Below are 23,293 nucleotides of genomic sequence, written 5' to 3'. Positions count from 1 at the left end.
GAAAATAAAGAATATAGGTAAAGCCAAAAAGAATAATTGGAAAAAGCTCCTGTGGAACAAAGCTGTCACAGGGCAGAATGATTCAGCAGTTGCTGGCAAGCACTATTTATTGTGAGTCCTTAGTGAATTTTTGAAAAAAACTTTTTTTTTTTTGGCCTTTAACAAGCATTATATATTTTTTAAATTTATTTATTTATTTATTTTTGGCTGTGTTGCACATAGGCTTTCTCTAGTTGCAGTGAGTGAGGACTACTCTTCATTGCGGTGCATGGGCTTCTCATTTTGGTGGCTTCTCTTGTTGCAGAGCGTGGGCTCTAGGCATGTGGGCTTCAGTAGTTGTGGCACGTGGGCTCAGTAGTTGTGGCTCACGGGCTCTAGAGCACAGGCTCAGTAGTTGTGGTGCACAGGCTTAGCTGCTCCACGGCATGTGGGATCTTCCCGGACTGGGGATCGAACCCATGGCCCCTGCATTGGCAGGCAGATTCTTAACCATTGCGCCACCAGGGAAGTCCCACAAGCATTATATTTCAGATACAGATACTGTGATGATATTGATAATACTTTATTTTTATGATGGAATATTTTAAGGAAAATTTGATTTTCATAGAAAATGTACATTTAATTTTATAAATAAGAGTCATTTCCTTAAATTCACAAAAACTTCCCAGAGAGGGGAGAGGGTCTGGAAATGGAGTTAATAATTAATCATGCCTACATGAGGAAGCCTCCATAAAAATCCCAGTAGTATAGAGAGATTCCAGGTTGATGAACACGTGGAGGTGCTGGGAGAGTGGTGTGCCCAGAGAGGGCATGGATGTTCTGTACTCCTTACCTTGTCCTATACATCTCTTGCGTCTGATGTTCATCTGTATGCTTTATCATATCCTTTTATAATAAACTGATAAACAGTAAGTAAACTGTCTTCCTGAGTTCTGTGAGCTTCTCTAGTAAATCAATTATTATCAATTATAATCATTAATAAGTATTCTGTACATTTTCTAACATAATTCCCATAACATTTGGATTATTTGGTAGTGTATTTTTCTTCCTTGAAACTTGGCTTTTATATTTCAGCACAAATGTTTCCACATTAATTAGTGTCATGTTTGTATTTGTCTTGTCAGTTCTAATCATTTGTTTAAACTGAGATTTCCCTATTTTAAAATCATTACTCTGTTGATAGGAGGGGATGTGTTTGAATTTCACAAATATATATGTATTTTGTATTTTTAAAACATGTGGAATATTAATTAGCCAGAAACTGTAATCTCTAGGTGGGCAGAGAATATGTCTCTTATTCACCATTGGAGTCTTTGATGCCTCACACAGTGATTAATAAATATTTGTCTAATGAATGAGTTATAGTCTAGTCTCTCAGAATATTTTCCCATCAAGAGTTTTCACCCAGACAGTTTTCATTCCTTTAAGCCACAACTGATCATCTCTAATAATGTAATTAATAAATACGCTATTATTTTTTCTTATGTGTGGACCTTAGTGTCTATTCAGAAAATTGAAGCCTATATATAATGGCTTAAAAATGGGCCACAGTGGGGTTTTCTCCCCTTTTCCTAACATTTTATTATGAAAATTTTCACACCGAAAAGTTAGTATTATACAGTAAATCCCTGTATACTCACCACCTGATCCTACAGTTAACATTTTAATATGCTTGCTTTATTAAATATCTGTTCATCTAACCACCCTCTGTCTGTCAGTCCATCTTTTATTTATACGTTTCAGGGAAGTTTCATTTCACACCCAAAACTTCAGAATTTATCTACAGTGTTTATAAAATAGAATGCTTTTGGAGTATGACTATTTGAAATTATATGTCATCATTTGGAACAGATAATTGTTTGGAAAATTAAATTCTATCATCTTACTTTATTTTCCATACTTAGATTGGAATGGCAGATGAGAAGGGGAAAAAACCAGCTTAGATCTGTATAATTTTGTATAGTTTACAAAGAATTTTCATGTCTATTATCTAATTTGATCCAATATTATTATTAATAATAGTAGGTAACAGTTACTGAATGCTTTCTTTGATGCCAGGTACTGTGCCAAGTTTACCTTTAATGAAGGTACTATGCTAAATTATATTATCCCACTGATATTTGGTTGTCATATTTATTTTTCAGATGGATTGATTTGTTCATTTAAATATTTTTTAGCCCTGTCACACGCCTTTTTAAAATTCACATTTGTTAGCTGCTGCTACGTTTAGACTGAAGTCATCAGTGTTTGGGTTCCTGAGCACAAAAACATTTTCTCGGCTGTTGTACCTTTATATGTTGCTATTTATAATATTTCATCATAATTTAGGAAGAATTGCTGAAAATCCTCCTGTGTTCTTTGTTTATCTCTTGTAAATCAGTCTCTAAAATCCAAAATGTTGCATGACTTTAAAGACAAATGGATTATATGAGAATCTGCATCTAATAGTTACTTCCCCTTATATTATGAATTATTAATATTTCTATGAATAATAATAGTGTTTTTTGTATTTATGTTGTACCAGATACTGTAATTTATATCCACTTAACAATCCTGTAAGAGTTGAGGAAACTGGACACAGAAGGGTTAAATGACTTGTCCTGAATCATATGGCCAGTAAATGAAAAATCCAGGATATGAATGTTTCAGCTCCTAAGTCCTTGTGTTTGACCACTACCCTAGTGTTTTGCATAGTATATGTGTGTTCCTCAGACCATCCGCATCATAATTTCCTTAGAAATTATGTTAGAATTATGTTAAAAGTGCAGATTCCTGAGCCTCATGATACATCTACTGAGTTTCTCTGTGGATTAAATATGTTTTTTAGTCATTCAGTTGATTCTTATGTACACTAAAGTTTGAGAACCTCTGTGCTATGCCATCCTATAAGCATTACCATGTTTTAATCTCTATTAGCCTAGAAGGATAGCCAGAATCATTCTTATTCTTGGAGTACATGACATTTTGGATTGATCTTTATGCTTTTGTCTTTACTTCAAGATTGTCATGGATTTTAAGCACCCAGGTGGTGTCACAGTGCCTGTTATGCTGCCTTGTAGGAGTTTGCTGGTGATGACAGGAGAATCTAGATACCTTTGGACCCATGGGTATGTACTGAAATGACCTTGATGACAGGATACCTTTTGCTTTGTGGGAGTTCTCATTCTTTTCTTCCTGAGCCACCAGAACCATGCTCCAGGCTTGCACATTGAGGCTTCTGGGTTTAAAACCCCAGGGACATCTATGGCTTTTTTAAAACTTTTTATTTAAAAAATTCAAATTTAAAGAAAAGTTGTAAGCGTAGTATGGTTAATTCCCTTCACCTTTCACATAGATTTACAAATCGTGAATATTTTGCTATGCGTTTTCTCTCTCACATGTTATCATTATTATTATTTTTGCTGAATCATTTGAGAGTAAGTTGCAGCCATCATGACTCTTTACCCTTACATGCTTCATTGCATATTTTTATTTTTTAATTTTTTTAATTTATAAAATTTTTTTAACTTATTTTTTTTTAGAAGGTGTTGGGGGTAGGAGTTTATTAATTTTATTTATTTATTTTTGCTGTGTTGGGTCTTCATTTCTGTGCGAGGGCTTTCTCTAGTTGTGGCAAGCAGGGGCCACTCTTCATCGTGGTGCACGGGCCTCTCACTATCACGGCCTCTCTTGTTGCAGAGCGCAGGCTCAGTAGTTGTGGCTCACAGGCCTAGTTGCTCCGCGGCATGTGGGATCTTCCCAGACCAGGGCTCGAACCCGTGTCCCCTGCATTAGCAGGCAGATTCTCAACCACTGCGCCACCAGGGAAGCCCATTCATTGCATATTTTTAAAGAGCAAGGACATTGTCTGTATCAGGGGTTGGCAAACAATGGCTCGTGAGTCAAATTCAGCCCTTATTTTTACAAAGCTCTTGAGCTAAAACTGGTTTTACATTTTTAAGGGGTTGTAAAGAACAAAACCAAAAAAGAATATGTGGTAGAGACTATATGTGGCTCTCTGTGCCTGTAATATTTACTATCTGGCCCTGTTATAGAAAAAGTTTGCCAGCCCCTGTTTTATGAAACTGCAGTGTAAGCCTCAAATTCAGGAAATTCAACATTGTAAAATACTCTTATCATACTCTTATACAATCCATCATGAAATTGTGCTAGTTGTACTTTATAGTATTGTCAAAGAAAAACCAGACCCTGACAGTAGTTAAAGCAGCAAAACCAGATTTTACTCAGGAACTATTGCAACAGGGGAAAAGAGACCTCAGTATAGGAGTGGGCTCAATTTCAATACAAAAAGGAGAAATGGAGTTTTATAGGCAAGGAGCCTGGGATTGGGAATGGGGCAGTGTGGGTGGATAGAAAACTAAGAGGAAACATCAGTGGTAAGGGGGAATTCTGGCTAAACCAACCATAGGATTCTTGCTGAAGGCAGGCCAGGACGATCAGACATCACCTGGGGGAAAGATGCAGGAAGGAATTTGGTCAGATACCAAGGATGATCAGATATCGAGGGTGGGGGATTCGGGCTAAACTGACTTAGCAGAATTCTTGCTAAAATGGGGCTAGATCTAGAACATACCCAAGGATAGGGCCTATTTGGGCTCAGAGGAACCTGAGTAAAGTTTGGTCACGGAGAGAATCTGGCAGTACCTCTTGGTAAGTTTTCCCTCTGATCTAGGATTTGGCCCATTAACCTGCATTACACTTAGTTGTCAATTCTCTTTAGTCTTCTTTAATTTGAAACAATTCCTCAACTTTTCTTTGTCTTTCATGACATTTATGCTTTTAAGAAGGCCAGTTGTTTTACGGAATGACCCTAAATTTGAGTTTGTTCGATTGAATCTAATCTGAAAGAAATGGGTTATTCACTTTTAGCAGGAATGAATCCTTAGCCTTTTGAGGTGGAAGCATCACACTGCTAAAATTTACATATATTGTCATGTCACTTAAAATACTTCTGAGCTCTGTACTTATTAATACTGCCCTGGTTGGAGATTTTAGCTGATGCATTTTTATAAAAATTCAAGGAAGGGGCTTCCCTGGTGGCGCAGTGGTTGAGAATCCGCCTGCCGATGCAGGGGACACGGGTTCGTGCCCTGGACCAGGAAGATCCCACGTGCCGCGGAGCAGCTGGGCCCGTGAGCCATGCCCGCTGGGCCTGAGCGTCCGGAGCCTGTGCTCCTTAACGGAAGAGGCCACAGCAGTGAGAGGCCCGTGTACCACAAAAAAAAAAAAAAAAAAAATTCAAGGAAGTGAACATGTAAATGAATTTGTAACCTGTCTTAAATGAGCCATAAAAACAGATGGCCTGATTTTGTGCACTAAGGATTAAATTTACCTGATTTCTTTTTCACAGCCATTTAAAATATTTTTAACTTTCAGTAATTGAAAATGGTGATGTGATCTAGTGGTGTTTAAAGTATTCCTGTAATTTTGAGAATATTCACATTTTCTTTTGTTTTAGGTTCAAGGATTTTTACTATTGGTACCATTTAAACTTAAGAGTAATAGCAGTACAACAAATACACAATAAGAAATTACTTTCTATAGGCCTGTGTTATGAAAATATTTTAATTTGTTCTGGGTAATAGTATAGATTACTTCTCCTAAACATCATCTTCATCAGATTATTTTCTTGTTAAATGTTAGGAGTAGGATCTCTGGAAGATTGACTTGCAGGTTAATATTTATTTTTAAACCTTTCTCTAGAATGAAAATTTTCTATAATAATTTCAGGGGAAAAAGAACCTTCAGTATTATTTTTAAAGGCTTCCACTGATACCCGTTATCTGTAATGTGATTTGTATGTGTGTGTGTGTGTGTGTGTGTGTGTGTGTGTGTCAAGAAGAGAGAGAGAAGGAGGGAGGGAAGGGAAGGGAAGACACACAGAAACAGGAACAGAGAGAGACTGACCAAACAAATGGTATATCAACTACTGACGGGTTCCTTGGAATCTGGATGGAAGGGAAGATAAATTGAAAAAGCACATTTAGTGCACTTAAAAATACATATAAACTATAGAAATAAACCTTGATTAAAAACAGTTTGATCTCTGTGCTATAAAAGCACTAGAAAGCACTACTGAAGAAGGCTGTTGATTAACGCGGCCAATTCCAAATACTTTTAATTTGATATATAGTTTACTATTCTAGCCAGCAGGCCCTAAATCAAATATGGCAAACTGGCAACACATGGGTCAAATATAGCAGTCAGGCTGTTTGGCTGGTGTGGTAGTGCTCAATGTTGTGGCATTTTAAAAAATTGGTTACACGTGAAAATTAGGAGCTTTTACACAAGAATCTGAATTTTCAGCTTCTTTTGAAAATTGAGAAGATCTGAAACCACAGTATCTTTTGGGAGCAGTAGCTGAGACTATCAATGGCTTTCTATAGGTGAGACCTACATTTTCAGATTCTCTAGAGTTCCTACCACTTTCTATGACTCCCTGAACTACGGCTGAGTATCAGTTGTCATTTATCATTGTGCTTGTACTGTTGTTTTTATCTTAAAACAGAGTTAAGTGAAAATTAAATATTTCTTAAACTCATGTCTGTTTTAAAAGTGGGGAAAAAAGGTAGAATGAGCAGGAACATGTGTTTTAAGAAAAATGGAAGAGAACACTTTTTTTAAATGAAGACAATTCCTATGTTTTTAATGGCAAACAATATATTTCTAAACAAATCTACCTGCTTCACTCATTTATGTTAGTTGACTAGCCTTGGGTTGCATTAGTTCACGAGTTTGTGTGAGCTCTCCTTTTAAATTATTTTTGGAGCATTTTCTTTGTGCCAGGCATTGTCTAAAAGCTTTACATATATTAACTGATTTAACTCATATCGTCACAGTGGAAAGTTTTTTTCGTGGTTTTGTCCCCATTTTTAAAGGAAATTGGAGCATAACTTGTACAAAGTTACAAAACCATTAAAGGGCAGACACAAGACCAGAAAGCCAGGGAGTCTGGCTTCAGGATCTGTGCTCTTAACCATACTGTTATAGCTAAACTTGTTTGCTCCCTTTCATCTGAATTTATACAGTGCCTTGTAGCCTTCAGACTTTTGTCAACTCTTAATGCAATAAATTTCCTTCTCCCTTCCATTCACTTGTTTTTAACATGTAGCTCAACTTTTATTTCCCTTATAATGTATAAAGATTTTTCTGACTGCAGTAGCCTGAAATAATTTCTCTCTTAACTCCTAAAGACTGTATTGTCTCCTACTGGCTTGTGATGTCTTTTCTATTGTATTGAACTGTTATTTAAATCTATAAAAATGTTTTTATCTTTTTTTTTTTTTTTTTTTTTTTTGCGGTACGCGGACCTCTCACTGTTGTGGCCTCTCCCGTTGTGGAGCACAGGCTCCAGACGTGCAGGCTCAGTGGCCATGGCTCACGGGCCTAGCCACTCCGCGGCATGTGGGATCTTCCCAGACCGGGGCACGAACCCACGTCCCTTGCATCTGCAGGCGGACTCTCAACCACTGCGCCACCAGGGAAGCCCTGTTTTTATCTTTTTATTTAATATTTTCCCAACTAGATTATAATTTAAGTACAGGGGGAAAAAAGATGTTCAGAGACATGTAAAGAATTAATTATTTTTAACATATGGATTACCTCTTCCTAAAAATCTGAGATTGGTACCCAAAGCAGTAAGTACTGCTTGACCTTTGCCTAAGATTTAACTCTAGGCAAGTGAAGTCATTGACTTCAGAGAGCCATTATAGAGAACTACTTAGTACCCAAGAGAGAATTGCTAATAAGAGTTTCAAGATATTCATTGTTCTAAAATATCTTGACTTTTGTTCAACACCATAGTTTTAATCATTTTCAGCTATTAGAGTAACAATCATATAATTTCAGGCATTTTTCGCTTGCTTTTACTTCTAAAAAATTGCTTTGAGCATGAGCTCTTTTAAAAGAGCCATTCTCCCAACTCGTTTTATGAGACTGGCATTACCCTGACACCAAAATTTGTTAAGGACATTACAACAAAATAAAATTACAGACCAGTATCTCTCAGAGATGGTAGAAGTCCTTGACAAAATATTAGAAAATCCAATCCTGCAATATATAAAAAAGAAAACACATCAAGACTAAGTGGAGTTTATCCCAGGATTGTAAGATAGGTTTAACATTTGGAAACCGAACATTAAAAGAACAAAAGAGAAAAAGTATATAATCATGTCATCTTGATTGATGCAGAAAATGTATTTGACAGAATTCAGCATCCACTCATGATAAAAACTTGGCAAACCAGGATAAGAAGGAAACTTATTCAGTCTGATAAAGGGCATCAATGAAAAACCCACAGGCAACATCATATTTAGTGATAAAATATTGAATGCTTTTTCCTAAAATATTGAACATGGCAGGGATTTCTGCTCTCATCACTTCTATTTAATATTGTATTGGATGTCTTAGTATAATAATCCAAGAGAAAGAAGTGAAAATCATATGTATTTGAAAGGAAGAAGTAAAACTCTTTATGATTGTAGATGTAGAAAATCCTAGGAAATCTACAAAGTACTAGAATTAATAACTAAATATAGCATACAAGTTTGTAGCATACAGGGTCAATAATCAAAAATTAATTTTGGGCTTCCCTGGTGGCACAGTGGTTGAGAGTCCGCCTGCCGATTCAGGGGACACGGGTTCGTGCCCCGGTCCGCGAAGATCCCACATGCCGCGGAGCGGCTAGGCCCATGAGCCATGGCCGCTGAGCCTGCACGTCCAGAGCCTGTGCTCTGCAGCAGACGAGGCCACAACAGTGAGAGGCCTGCGTACAGCAAAAAAAAAAAAAAAAATTAATTTTGGGGGAAAGAAATAAAATCCATTTTAAAATAGTATCAAGACCATGTTACCAAAACAAACTTGGGTTCACTTGCCCACACGCAGTAAAAGCCAGTCTACTGACATCAGGTTGTGGGTGAAGGAAAGTGGAGCATTTATTGTTGGGCACTGTACAACGAATCCGGACAGCTAGTGCTCAAAAAGCCCAAACTCCTCAATGGGTTTCAGCAAAGTTTTGTTTTGTTTTTTTCAGTATGCGGGCCTCTCACTGTTGTGGCCTCTCCCGTTGCGGAGCACAGGCTCTGGATGTGCAGGCTGAGAGGCCATGGCTCACGGGCCTAGCCACTCCATGGCATGTGGGATCCTCCCGGACCAGGGCACGAACCCGTGTCCCCTGCATCAGCAGGCGGACTCTCAACCACTGCGCCACCAGGGAAACCCCAGCAAAGTATTTTTAAAGGCAGGGTGAGGGAGGGGTATCCCAGGGTATGTGATTAGCCTGTGCACAGTTCTCTGATTGGTTGATGTTGAAGTAACAGGGTGGTGTTACAGGGGTTAATATTATCAATCCTTAGGTGCCAGTAGGTCATGGGTGCTCATGGTCATCAAGTAGTTAATTTCTTTCATTTAGTAGGGGTTTTAGCATCTGTAAAACAATTCAGGAAATGTGCATCAGATACTATTATCTAGGTACTTCAGAGAGGAGCTAAAAGCAGAGGATGTGGGGGAGGGATCTGTCTGGGGAAGACCACATAAGGTCCTGCTCGGTTACAACCTGTAAAATACTTCTTTTCCAATACTCTGAATTAATTAGTTTCAAAAATAAACAGTTTCAGAAGCTGTCAGCCTGGAAATTCTGATTTTTTAATTAAGATTTTATTTATATATAACACTGTATTAGTTCCAGATGTACAGCATACTGATTCGCTCTATGTATATATTGCAAAACGGTCAATACAATAAGTCTAGTTAACATCCATCACCACACAGTTACAAATTTGTTTTTCTTTTATTGGGAACTTTTATGATATACTCTCTTAGCAACTATCAAATATGCAATACAGTATTATTAACTATCGACACCGTTATAGCACCCGGACTTATTTACTTTATTACAGGAAGTTTATACCTTTTGACCACATTTATCATTTCACACACCTTCCCCCACCCCACTTCACCCCACCCCACCCACCTCACAAACCACCAATCTGTTTTCTGTATGTATAAGTTTGTTTTATTTTTGTTTTACATTCTACATGTAAGTGAGATCATATGATATTTGCTTTCTTTCTCTGACTTATTTCACTTAGCATAATGCCCAGTTGTTTCCATGTCTTGGCTATTGTAAATAATGCTGCAATGAACATAGGGGGTACAGATATCTTTTTTTTTTATTTTGCGGTATGTGGGCTTCTCACTGTTGTGGCCTCTCACATTGCGGAGCACAGGCTCCGGACGCGCAGGCCCAGCGGCCACGGCCCACAGGCCCAGCCACTCCGCGGCATGTGGGATCCTCCCGGACCGGGGCATGAACCTGCGTCCCCTGCATTGGCAGGTGGACCCCCAACCACTGCACCACCAGGGAAGCCCCCAGGTATCTTTTTAAGTTAGTCTTTTTGTTTCCTTCAGATAAATACCCAGAAGTGGAATTGCTTTGTTATATGGTAGTTATATTAAAATTTTTTGAGGAATCTCCATACTGTTCCATAAGGGTTGCACCAATTTATATAACCACCAACAGTGTACAGGATTGTCTTTTCTACACATCCTTGCCAACACTTGTTATTTTTGTATTTTTGATAATAGCCATTCTTTTTTTTTTCACAATTTTTTTAACATCTTTATTGGAGTATAATTGCTTTACATTGTTGTGTTAGTTGCTGCTGTATAACAAAGTGAATCATCCCCATATCCCCTCCCTCTTGTGTCTCCCTCCCACCCTCCCTATCCCACCCCTCTAGGTGGTCACAAAGCACGAGCTGATCTCCCTGTGCTATGCAGCTGCTTCCCACTAGCTATCTGTTTTACATTTGGTAGTGTATATATGTCAATGCCTTTCTCTCACTTAGTCTCAGCTTACCCTTCCCCCTCCCTGTGTCCTCAAGTCGATTCTCTACGTCAGCATCTTTATTCCTGTCCTGCCCCTGGTTCTTGAAAACCATTTTTTTTTTTAGATTCTATATATATGTGTTAGCATATGGTATTTGTTTTTCTCTTTCTGACTTACTTCACTCTGTATGACAGACTCTAGGTCCATCCACCTCACTACAATAACTCAATTTTGTTTCTTTTTATGGCTGAGTAATATTCCATTGTATGTACGTGCCACATCTTCTTTATCCATTCATCTGTCAATGGACACTTAGGTTGCTTCCTTGTCCTGGCTGATAATAGCCATTCTAATAGGTATAAGCTGGTAATCTCATTCTGGCTTTGATTTGCATTGCACTGATTAGTGATGTTGAGCACCTTTTCATGTACCCATTAGCCATCTGTATGTTTTCTTTGGAAAAATATCTATTCAGATCTTCTGCCTATTATTGAGTTCTTGATCTTTTTTTTTTTTTGCAGTGGCACATAGATTAAACTGTAGTCAGTTGTTTTCTATTTTCCCTTTAATTTACACTAGAATTCTATAGATAATAAATTTCATCTTAACTTGATCATATTTTTATCATGTTTGCTTTTTTTTTAAACCAAGTTTATCTTTTAGCCTTCCTACTAGTTTTGTAAGTGGTTGATCTACTACATTTACTATATATTTGCCTTTACCAATGAGATTTTACCTTTCACAGTTTTCATATTTCTTATGGTCTTTTCTGCTTAGAAAAGTCCCTTTAGCCTTTCTTGCAAAGCTGCCTTGGTGATGCTAAACTCTTTTAGCTTTTGCTTGTCTGTAAAACTTTTTAACTCTCCTTCAAGTCTGAATGAAAGCTTTGCTGGGTAGAGTATTCTTGGTTGTAGATTTTTCCCTTTCATCATTTTAAATATATTGTGTCACTCCCTTCTGGCCTGCAGAGTTTCTGCTGAATAGTCAGCTTATAACCTTATGGGAGTTCCCTTGTATGTAACGTGTTGCTTTCCCCTTGCTGCTTTTAATATTCTCTCTTTATCATTATTTTTTGCCATTTTAATTACAGTGTATCTGGGTGTGGTCCTCTTTAGGTTGCTCCTGTTTGGGACTCTCTGTGCTTCCTGCACCGGGATGTCTGTTTCTTTTCCCAGGATAGGGACGTTTTCAGCTCTTGTGTCTTCAAATATGTTCTCTGCCCCTTTCTGTCTCTCTTCTCCTTCTGGGACCCCTATAGTGTGAATATTAGTGCAATTGATGTGTCTCAGAGGTCTCTTAAACTGTCCTCATTTCTTTTTTTTTTTAACATCTTTATTAGGGTATAATTGCTTTACAATGGTGTGTTAGTTTCTGCTTTATAACAAAGTGAATCAGGTATACGTATACACATGTTCCCATATCTCTTCCCTCTTGCATCTACCTCCCTCCCACCCTCCCTATCCCACCCCTCCAGGCAGTCACAAAGCACCAAGCTGATCTCCCTGTGCTATGCGGCTGCTTCCCACTAGCTATCTACCTTAAGTTTGTTAGTGTATATATGTCCATGCCACTCTCTCGCTTTGTCACAGCTCACCCTTCCCTCTCCCCATATCCTCAAGTCCGTACTCTAGTAGGTCTGTGTGTTTATTCCTGTCTTACCCCTAGGTTCTTCATGACATTTCTTTTTCTTAAATTCCATATATATGTGTTAGCATACAGTATTTGTCTTTCTCTTTCTGAATTACTTCACTCTGTATGACAGACTCTAGGTCTATCTACCTCATTACAAATAGCTCAATTTCGTTTCTTTTTATGGCTGAGTAATATTCCATTGTATATATGTGCCACATCTTCTTTATCCATTCATCCAATGATGGGCACTTAGGTTGTTTCCATATCCGGGCTATTGTAAATAGAGTTGCAATGAACATTTTGGTACATGACTCTTTTTGAATTATGGTTTTCTCAGGGTATATGCCCAGTAGTGGGATTGCTGGGTCATATGGTAGTTCTACTTGTAATTTTTTAAGGAACCTCCATACTATTCTCCATAGTGGCTGTACCAATTGACATTCCCACCAGCAGTGCAAGAGTGTTCCCTTTTCTCCACACCCTCTCCAGCATTTATTGTTTCTAGATTTTTTGATGATGGCCATTCTGACTGGTGTGAGATGATATCTCATTGTAGTTTTGATTTGCATTTCTCTAATGATTAATGATGTTGAGCATTCTTTCATGTGTTTGTTGGCAGTCTGTATATCTTCTTTCGAGAAATGTCTATTTAGGTCTTCTGCCCATTTTTGGATTGGGTTGTTTGCTTTTTTGTTATTGAGCTGCATGAGCTGCTTGTAACTTTTGGAAATTAATCCTTTGTCAGTTGCTTCATTTGCAAATATTTTCTCCCATTCTGAGGGTTGTCTTTTGGTCTTGTTTAGGGTTTCCTTTGCTGTGCAAAAGCTTTGAAGTTTCATTAGGTCCCATTTGTTCATTGTTTTTATTTCCATTACTCTAGGAGGTGGGTCAAAAAGGATCTTGCTGTGATTTATGTCATAGAGTGTTCTGCCTATGTTTTCCTCTAAGAGTTTGACAGTTTCTGGCCTTACATTTAGGCCTTTAATCCATTTTGAGCTTATTTTTGTGCATGGTGTTAGGGAGTGATCTAGTCTCATACTTTTACATGTACCTGTCCAGTTTTCCCAGCACCACTTATTGAAGAGGCTGTCCTTTCCCCACTGTACATTCCTGCCTCCTTTATCAAAGATAAGGTGACCATATGTGCATGGGTTTATCTCTGGGCTTCCTATCCTGTTCCATTGATCTATCTTTCTGTTTTTGTGCCAGTACCACACTGTCTTGATTACTGTAGCTTTGTAGTATAGTCTGAAGTCAGGAGCCTGATTCCTCCAGCTCCGTTTTTTGTTCTCAAGATTGCTTTGGCTATTCGGGGTCTTTTGTGTTTCCATACAAATTGTGAAATTTTTTGCTCTAGTTCTGTGAAAAATGCCAGTGGTAGTTTGATAGGGATTGCATTGAATCTGTAGATTGCTTTGGGTAGTAGAGTCATTTTCACAATGTTGATTCTTCCAATCCAAGAACATGGTATATCTCTCCACCTATTTGTGTCATCTTTAATTTCTTTCATCAGTGTCTTATAATTTTCTGCATACAGGTCTTTTGTCTCCTTAGGTAGGTTTATTCCTAGATATTTTATTCTTTTTGTTGCAGTGGTAAATGGGAGTGTTTTCTTGATTTCACATTCAGATTTTTCTCATTAGTGTAGAGGAATGCCAGAGATTTCTGTGCATTAATTTTGTATCCTGCAACTTTACCAAATTCACTGATTAGCTCTAGTACTTTTCTGGTGGCATCTTTAGGATTCTCTATGTATAGTATCATGTCATCTGCAAACAGTGACAGCTTTACTTCTTCTTTTCCAATTTGGATTCCTTTTATTTCCTTTTCTTCTCTGATTGCTGTGGCTAAAACTTCCAAAACTATGTTGAATAAGAGTGGTGAGAGTGGGCAACCTTGTCTTGTTCCTGATCTTAGTGGAAATGCTTTCAGTTTTTCACCATTGAGGATGATGTTGGCTGTGGGTTTGTCATATATGGCCTTTATTATGTTGAGGAAAGTTCCCTCTATGCCTACTTTCTGCAGGGTTTTTATCATAAATGGGTGTTGAATTTTGTCGAAAGCTTTCTCTGCATCTATTCAGATAATCATATGGTTTTTCTCCTTCAATTTGTTAATATGGTTTATCACATTGATTGATTTGCATATATTGAAGAATCCTTGCATTCCTGGAATAAACCCCACTTGATCATGGTGTATGATCCTTTTAATGTGCTGTTGGACTCTGTTTGCTAGTATTTTGTTGAGGATTTTTGCATCTATGTTCATCAGTGATATTGGCCTGTAGTTTTCTTTCTTCGTGACATCCTTGTCTGGTTTTGGTATCAAGGTGATGGTGGCCTCGTAGAATGAATTTGGGAGTGTTCCTCCCTCTGCTATATTTTGGAAGAGTTTGAGAAGGATAGGTGTTAGCTCTTCTCTAAATGTTTGATAGAATTCACCTGTGAAGCCATCTGGTCCTGGACTTTTGTTTGTTGGAAGATTTTTAATCACAGTTTCAATTTCAGTGCTTGTGATTGGTCTGTTCATATTTTCTATTTCTTCCTGATTCAGTCTTAGCAGGTTGTGCATTTTTAAGAATTTGTCCATTTCTTCCAGGTTGTCCATTTTATTGGCATAGAGTTGCTTATAGTAATCTCTCATGATCTTTTGTATTTCTGCAGTGTCAGTTGTTACTTCTCCTTTTTCATTTCCAATTCTGTTGATTTGAGTGTTCTCCCTTTTTTTCTTGATGAGTCTGGCTAATGGTTTATCTATTTTGTTTATCTTCTTAAAAAACTAGCTTTAAGTTTTATTGATCTTTGCTATTGTTTCCTTCATTTCTTTTTCATTTATTTCTGATCTGATTTTTATGATTTCTTTCCTTCTTCTAACTTTGGGGTTTTTTTGTTCTTCATTCTCTGATTGCTTTAGGTGCAAGGTTAGGTTGTTTATTCGAGGTGTTTCCTGTTTCTTAACGTGGGCTTCTATTGCTATAAAGTTCCCTCTTAGAACTGCTTTTGCTGCGTCCCATAGGTTTTGGGTCATCGTGTCTCCATTGTTATTTGTTTCTAGGTATTTTTTGATTTCCTCTTTGATTTGTGCAGTGATCACTTCGTTATTAAGTAGTGTACTGTTTAGCCTCCATGTGTTTGTTTTTTTACAGATCTTTTCCTGTAATTGATATCTAGTCTCATAGCGTTGTGGTCGGAAAAGATACTTGATACAATTTCAATTTTTTTGAAATTTACCAAGGCTTGATTTATGACCCAAGATATTATCTATCCTGGAGAATGTTCCATGAGCACTTGAGAAAAATGTGTATTCTGTTGTTTTTGGATGGAAGGTCCTATAAATATCAATTAAGTCCATCTTGTTTAATGTATCATTTAAAGCTTGTGTTTCCTTATTTATTTTCATTTTGGATGATCTGTCCATTGCTGAAAGTGGGGTGTTAAAGTCCCCTACTATGAATGTGTTACTGTCGATTTCCCCTTTTATGGCTTTAGTATTTGCCTTATGTATTGAGGTGCTCCTATGTTGGGTGCATAAATATTTACAATTGTTATATCTTCTTCTTGGATCGATCCCTTGATCATTATGTAGTGTCCTTCTTTGTCTCTTCTAATAGTCTTTATTTTAAAGTCTATTTTGTCTTATATGAGAATTGCTACTCCAGCTTTCTTTTGGTTTCCATTTGCGTGGAATATCTTTTTCCATCCCCTTACTTTCAGTCTGTATGTGTCTCTAGGTCTGAAGTGAGTCTCTTGTAGACAGCATATATATGGGTCTTGTTTTTGTATCCATTCAGCCAATCTGTGTCTTTTGGTGGGAGCATTTAGTCCATTTACATTTAAGGTAATTATCGATATGTATGTTCCTATTCCCATTTTCTAAATTGTTTTGGGTTCGTTATTGTAGGTCTTTTCCTTCTCTTGTCTTTCTTGCCTAGAGAAGTTCCTTTAGCATTTGTTGTAAAGCTGGTTTGGTGATGCTGAACTCTCTCAGCTTTTGCTTGTCTGTAAAGGTTTTAATTTCTCCATCAAATCTGAATGAGATCCTTGCTGGGTTGAGTAATCTTGGTTGCAGGTTTTTCTCCTTCATCACTTTCAGTATGTCCTGCCACTCCCTTCTGGCTTGCAGAGTTTCTGCTGAAAGATCAGCCGTTAACCTTATGGGGATTCCCTTGTGTGTTATTTGTTGTTTTTCCCTTGCTGCTTTTAATATGCTTTCTTTGTATTTGATTTTTGACAGTTTGATTAATATGTGTCTTGGCGTATTTCTCCTTGGATTTATCCTGTATGGGACTCTCTGTGCTTCCTGGACTTGATTAACTATTTTCTTTCCCATATTAGGGAAGTTTTCAACTATAATCTCTTCAAATATTTTCTCAGTCCCTTTCTTTTTCTCTTCTTCTTCTGGAACCCCTATAATTTGAATGTTGGTGCGTTTAATGTTGTCCCAGAGGTCTCTGAGACTGTCCTCAGTTCTTTTCATTCTTTTTTCTGCTCTGCAGTAGTTATTTCCACTATTTTATCTTCCAGGTCACTTATCCGTTCTTCTGCCTCAGTTATTCTGCTATTGATCCAATCTTGATTATTTTTCATTTCATTTATTGTGTTGTTCATCGTTGTTTGTTTCATCTTTAGTTCTTCTAGGTCCTTGTTAAGTGTTTCTTGCATCTTGTCTATTCTATTTCCAAGATTTTGGATCATCTTTACTATCATTATTCTGAATTCTTTTTCAGGTAGACTGCCTATTTCCTCTTCATTTGTTAGGTCTCGTGGGTTTTTATCTTGCTCCTTCATCTGCGGTGTGTTTTTCTGTCTTCTCATTTTGCTTATCTTACTGTGTTTGGGGTCTCCTTTTTGCAGGCTGCAGGTTCGTAGTTCCCATTGTTTTTGGTGTCTGTCCCCAGTGGCTAAGGTTTGTTCAGTGGGTTGTGTAGGCTTCCTGGTGGAGGGGACTAGTGCCTGTGTTCTGATGGATGAGGCTGGATCTTGTCTTTCTGGTGGGCAGGTCCACGTCTGGTGGTGTGTTTTGGGGTGTCTGTGGACTTATTATGATTTTAGGCAGCCTCTCTGCTAATGGGTGGGGTTGTGTTCCTGTTTTGCTAGTTGTTTGGCATAGGGTGTCCAGCACTGTAGCTTGCTGGTTGTTGAGTGAAGCTGGGTGCTGGCGTTGAGATGGAGATCTCTGGGAGATTTTTGCCATTTGATATTATGTGGAGCTGGGAGGCCTCTTGTTGACCAGTGTCCTGAAGTTGGCTCTCCCACCTCAGAGGCACAGCACTGACTCCTGGCTGCAGCACCAAGAGCCTTTCATCCACATGGCTCAGAATAAAAGGGAGAAGAAGTAGAGAGAAAGAATTAGTAGAAGTAGGAAGAGAGAAAGAAAGGAAGGAAGGCAGGAAGAAAGAAGAAAAGAAGGAAAGAAAGACAGGGAGGGAGGGAGGGAGGGACGGTGGGAGGATGGAAGGAAGGAAGGAAGGAGGGAAGGAAGGAAAAAAGAAAGAAGATAAAGTAAAGTAAAATATAATAAAGTTATTAAATTAAAAAATAATTATTAAGAAAAAAATTTTTTAAAAAATGGACGGATAGAACCTTAGGACAAATGGTGGAAGCAAAGCTATACAGACAAAATCTCAAAGAGAAGCATAGGGCTTCCCTGGTGGCGCAGTGGTTGAGGGTCCGCCTGCCGATGCAGGGGACATGGGTTCGTGCCCTGGTCCGCGAGGATCCCACATGCCGCGGAGCGGCTGGGTCTGTGAGCCATGGCCGCTGGGCCTGCGCGTCCGGAGCCTGTGCTCCGCAATGGGAGAGGCCACAGCAGTGAGAGGCCCGCGTACTGCTAAAAAAAAAAAAAAAAGAGAGAAGCATACACATACATACTCAAAAAAAGAGGAAAGGGGGAAAAAATAAATCTTGCTCTCAAAGTCCACCTCCTCAATTTGGGATGATTCGTTGTCTAAAGGAGGGAAGGACGAAGGAAAGAAAGAAAGAAAGAGAGAAAGAAAGAAGATAAAATAAAGTTATTACAATCAATAATAATTATTAAGAAAAAAAACGAACGGATAGAACCCTAGGACAAATGGTGGAAGCAAAGCTATACAGACAAAATCTCACACAGAAGCGTACACATACACACGCACAAAAAGAGTAAACGGGGAAAAATTCCTAAATCTTGCTCTCAAAGTTCACCTTCTCAATTTGGGATGATTCGTTGTCTATTCATATATTCCACAGATGCAGGGTACATCAAGTTGATTGTGGAGCTTTAATCCGCTGCTTCTGAGGCTGCTGGGAGAGATTTCACTTTCTCTTCTTTGTTCTCACAGCTCCCAGGGGCTCAGCTTTGGATTTGGCCCCGCCTCTGCGTATAGGTCGCTGGAGGGCGTCTGTTTTTCCGCTCAGACAGGACGGGTTAAAGGAGCCGCTGATTCGGGGGCTCTGGCTCACTCAGGCCGCAGGGAGGGAGGGGCACGGAGAGCGGGGCGAGCCTGCGGCGGCAGAGGCCAGCGTGCCATTGCACCAGCCTGAGGCTTGCTGTTCGTTCTCCCAGGGAAGTTGTCCCTGGATCCCGGGACCCTGGCAGTGGCGGGCTGCACAGGCTCCCCGGAAAGGAGGTGTGGATGGTGACCTGTGCTCGCACACAGGCTTCTTGATGGCGGCAGCAGCAGCCTTAGCTTCTTATGCCCGTCTCTGGGGTCCGTGCTTTTAGCCGCGGCTCACGCCCCTCTCTGGAGCTCCTTTAAGCAGCGCTCTTAATCCCCTCTCCTCTTGCACCAGGAAACAAAGAGGGAAGAAAAAGTCTCTTGCCTCTTTGGCAGCTCCAGACCTTTTTCCGGACTCCCTCCCGGCTAGCCGTGGTGCACTAACCCCTTCAGGCTGTGTTCACGCTGCCAACCTCAGTCCTCTCCCTGTGCTCTGACCAAAGCCCGAGCCTCAGCTCGCAGCCCCGCCCGTCCTGGCGGGTGAGCAGACAAGCCTCTCGGGCTGGTGAGTGCTGGTCGGCACCGATCCTCTGTGCGAGAATCTCCCTGCTTTGCCCTCCGCACCCCTGTTGCTGCGGTCTCCTCCGCCACCCGCAGTCTCCGCCCCTGAAGGGGCTTCCTAGTGTGTGGAATCCTTTCCTCCTTCACAGCTCCCTCCCACTGGTGCAGGTCCCGTCCCTATTCTTTTGTCTCTGTTTTTTCTTTTGCCCTACCGAGGTACGTGAGGAGTTTCTTGCCTTTTGAGAGGTCTGAGGTCTTCTGCCAGCATTCAGTAGGTGTTCTGTAGGAGCTGTTCCACGTGTAGATGTATTTCTGGTGTATCTGTGGGGTGGAAGGTGATCTCCGCGTCTTACTCTTCCTCCATCTTCCCCTCGTCTCCTGTCCTCATTTCTTTTTATTCTTTTTTCTTTTTTCTGTTCAGCTTGAGTGATTTCCACTACTCTGTCTCCAGCTCGATAATCCATTTCTCTATATATCATCTAATCTACTGATTCCGTCTACTGTAGTTTTTATTTCAGTGGTCGTATTTTTCAGCTCTGTTTGTTTCTTCTTTATATTTTCTAACTCTTTGTTAAAAATTTCTAACTTCTCACTCTGTTCACCCAATCTTCTCCTGAGTTCTTTGATGAACTTTACAATCACTACCTTGAACTCTCTGTTGGGCAGATTGCTTATCTCCACTTTACTTAGTTCTTCTTCTGGGGTTTTTATCTTGTTCTTTCATTTGGAACATATTCCTCTGTCACCTCATTTTGCCTAATTTGCTGTTTTTATTTCTATGTATTTGTTGGGTTATATTTCTCAATCTCAGAGAAGTGATCTTACCTAGGAAGTGTCCTATGGGGCCCAGTAGCACACTGCCCTTTGGACACCAGATCTGTATGCTCTAGGGGTGCTCTCTATGTGGACTGCATGGTTTCTTAAGTTGTGGCGGGCAGACTACTGTGGGCTGTCTGGTAGACATGGTTTGTACTTTAATTATATGGTTGATACTTTTCTAGATGTGTAGTCAACATATCTGATTCTTGATAAAGCAGTATCAACAACTTTAGTATAAAATTATGCTTTTTAAAAGTTTGCTGAGATCTTTCAGGCCTGGCACATTCCCTGTGAGTATGAAACCCACTTCTGTAGGCAGATAACCTTGGTAGAGTGGGTCAAGCAGACAACTTGGCTTTAGAAGATTTAAGTCTCAGAAATAAATTTAACAAAAGATATACAACATGTATACTCTAAAAATCATGAAACATTGGTAAGAGAAATTACAGAGCAAAATAAATGAAGAAATAGAGATGACATAATCATGGGTAGGGAACTTAATATTGTTATCAGTTATTCCCAAATTGATCTAATGATTTAGTGTAATTCCAATCAGAATCTTAAAAGACTTTTTTTGTAGAAATTGATAAGCAGATTCTAAAATTTACCAGGAAACGTGAGTGATCAAGAATAATCCAGGGCTTCCGTGGTGGCGCAGTGGTTGAGAGTCCGCCTGCCGATGCAGGGGACAGGGGTTCGTGCCCCAGTCCGGGAAGATCCGACATGCCGTGGGGCGGCTAGGCCCATGAGCCATGGCCTCTGAGCCTGCGCGTCTGGAGCCTGTGCTCCGCAACGGGAGAGGCCACAACAGTGAGAGAGCCACGTACTGCAAAAAAAAAAGAATAATCCAAACAATCTTGAACATAAGAACAATGTTGCAGGATTTATTCTACCTTACGTTTAAGATTTACTGTCTATAAAGCTACCTAATCAAAAGAGTGTAGTATTGTTGTACAGATAGACAAATAGAGCAGTGGGACAGAATATATTCATAGATATGGTGTCAGTTGATTTTTGACAAAGATGGCAACACAATTCATTGTGGAAAGGAAAATTTTCAACAGATGGTGCTGGGACAATCAGAGCTCTATGTGGAAATAAAATGAGCCTTGATATACCTCACACCATTCACAAAAATTAATATGGGGTAGATCATAAATTTAAATGTAAAAACAAAAACTAGGAGATGTCTAGAAGAAAATACAAGAGGATACTTTTGCAGCTCTGGGGTAGGCAAAGTTTTTTTTTAGAAAGGTTTCAGAACACTGTAAAAGAAAAAGAAGACAAAATAACTGCATCAAAATTTAAAACTTCTGCTTATCAGAAGACAGCATTAAGAAAATGAAAAGCCAGGCTATACATGGGGGAAAAAGTATCCACAATACATATATCTAATAAAAGACTGGGTATAAGATTTGAACAGATCCTTTACCAGAAGGATCTATGAATGGCTAAAAAGCACATGAAAAGAAACAATATCATTAGTCATCAGAGAAATACAAATTATAACTGAAATTTCATATCACTTGCTACTTGCTAAAATGGCTAATATTTAAAACTTAGACAATACCAAGTGTTGGTGAGAATGTCAAGCAGCCTGAAACTCTCATATGTTGCTGGTGGGAGTATAAAATTATGTGCAACCATCTTAGAAAACTGGTAGTTTCTTACACTATGACCCACCAATTTCAATCTTAGGTATTTTCCCAAGAGTAATAAAAGTATATATCTGAAAAAGATGTGTATAAGCTTTATTTGTAATAGTCCCAAACTAAGAATGCCAAATATCAATAAACAGGAGATTTAGGATAAATTATGGCATGTTCATATAATGAAATTTTACTCAGTGATTAAAGAAAAACAGTGAACTGCTGAAACACACAGCTACATGGCTAGATCTCAAAATTATGTTCAATGGACAAAGCCAGATACAAAATAGTGCCAACTATATATGAAATTCAAGAACAGGCAAAATTATACGGATAGAAATCAGAATAGTGGTTGCTTTGAGGGGGGCGGGGAAGACTGACTGGAAAAGGGCACGAGGGAATTTCCTTGGGTAATTGTCTTGATTGGGATGGTGGATACATGGTTGTGTGCATTTGTCAAAATTCATTGAACTGTACACTTAAGATATGTGCATTTCACCCTATAAATTTAACTTTGAAAAGGCCATATTTTCTTACTAAATGATTCCTTTTTCCCGTTCAAAAATTTGATCTTATTTCCAAGGTTCCCTTTAAACTTTCTTATAATCTACAATGGCTTGTACTTTTCTCTCTTTAGTTTTCAATCTTTGTTTTACTTATTTTATCTGTTAATCATATACTTTTTTGTTCCATTATCTGTTGTTTTCTGATGATGTCCTTGACTTGCAGCTAGATTTCACTTACTAAGAAAGATATATTAGAAATTCCAGTGATAATTATGTATTTGTCTGTTTCTCCTTTTAGATTTTATTTTCACTTTTTGCTTTATATATTTTGAGGCTGTGCTATTAGTTAGATGCATACAAATATATAGGGTTTTTACATAATATTTTTCTGTTGGATTGACCCTGTTATCATTATGAAATGTTCCTTTTTATCTCTATTAACACTTATTGCCTTAAAGTCTACTTTGATTAGTATAGCTATACCACATTTCTTTTGGTTTTGCTAGGTATATGCAAAATATTTGTTTTTTGTATGTTGTATCTTTTTTTTCTATCATTTTCAACCATTCTCTGTCCTTATTTATAAGGTGTGTCTCTTGTAATCAGCACATAGTTGGATTTTTAGAAACATCCAATCTGAAATTCTTTGTTCTTTAATTGGATTTAAAGTCCTTTTACATTTAACATTACTGATAATTGGATTTAACTTTACTATCTATTTGTTTCCTCTTTGTTCCATCTGTTTCGTGTTTTTTCTTCCTTGGCATTGGTATTAATTAAGCATTTGTTATTTTTCTACTTTTCCCCCTTGCATAGTTTGTTAGCTGTAAATGATTACCCTGGAGCTAATTTCCTAAGAGACAAAGACTTCTATTTCTTTGATTTT

The 23,293-nt window shown here is 38.6% G+C and overlaps 1 protein-coding gene across 8 annotated transcripts in view; it reads left to right on the top strand.

The window, feature by feature from the left end:
• ALKBH8 (alkB homolog 8, tRNA methyltransferase) overlaps positions 1–23,293 on the top strand; it is a 70,997-nt gene that overhangs the window by 30,825 nt on the left and 16,879 nt on the right. For all 8 annotated transcript variants that reach the window (XM_067750910.1, XM_067750905.1, XM_067750911.1 and 5 more), the window contains one exon: positions 3,001–3,107. In XM_067750910.1, coding sequence (XP_067607011.1) covers positions 3,001–3,107 — 107 coding nt within the window. The remainder of the gene's footprint in view (positions 1–3,000; positions 3,108–23,293) is intronic.

Source organism: Pseudorca crassidens, chromosome 9, assembly GCF_039906515.1.
Source record: "Pseudorca crassidens isolate mPseCra1 chromosome 9, mPseCra1.hap1, whole genome shotgun sequence".
Classification (NCBI taxonomy): domain Eukaryota; kingdom Metazoa; phylum Chordata; class Mammalia; order Artiodactyla; family Delphinidae; genus Pseudorca; species Pseudorca crassidens.
The sequence above is the reverse complement of the archived record's forward strand: the minus strand, read 5'-3'. Positions and strand labels throughout refer to the sequence as shown.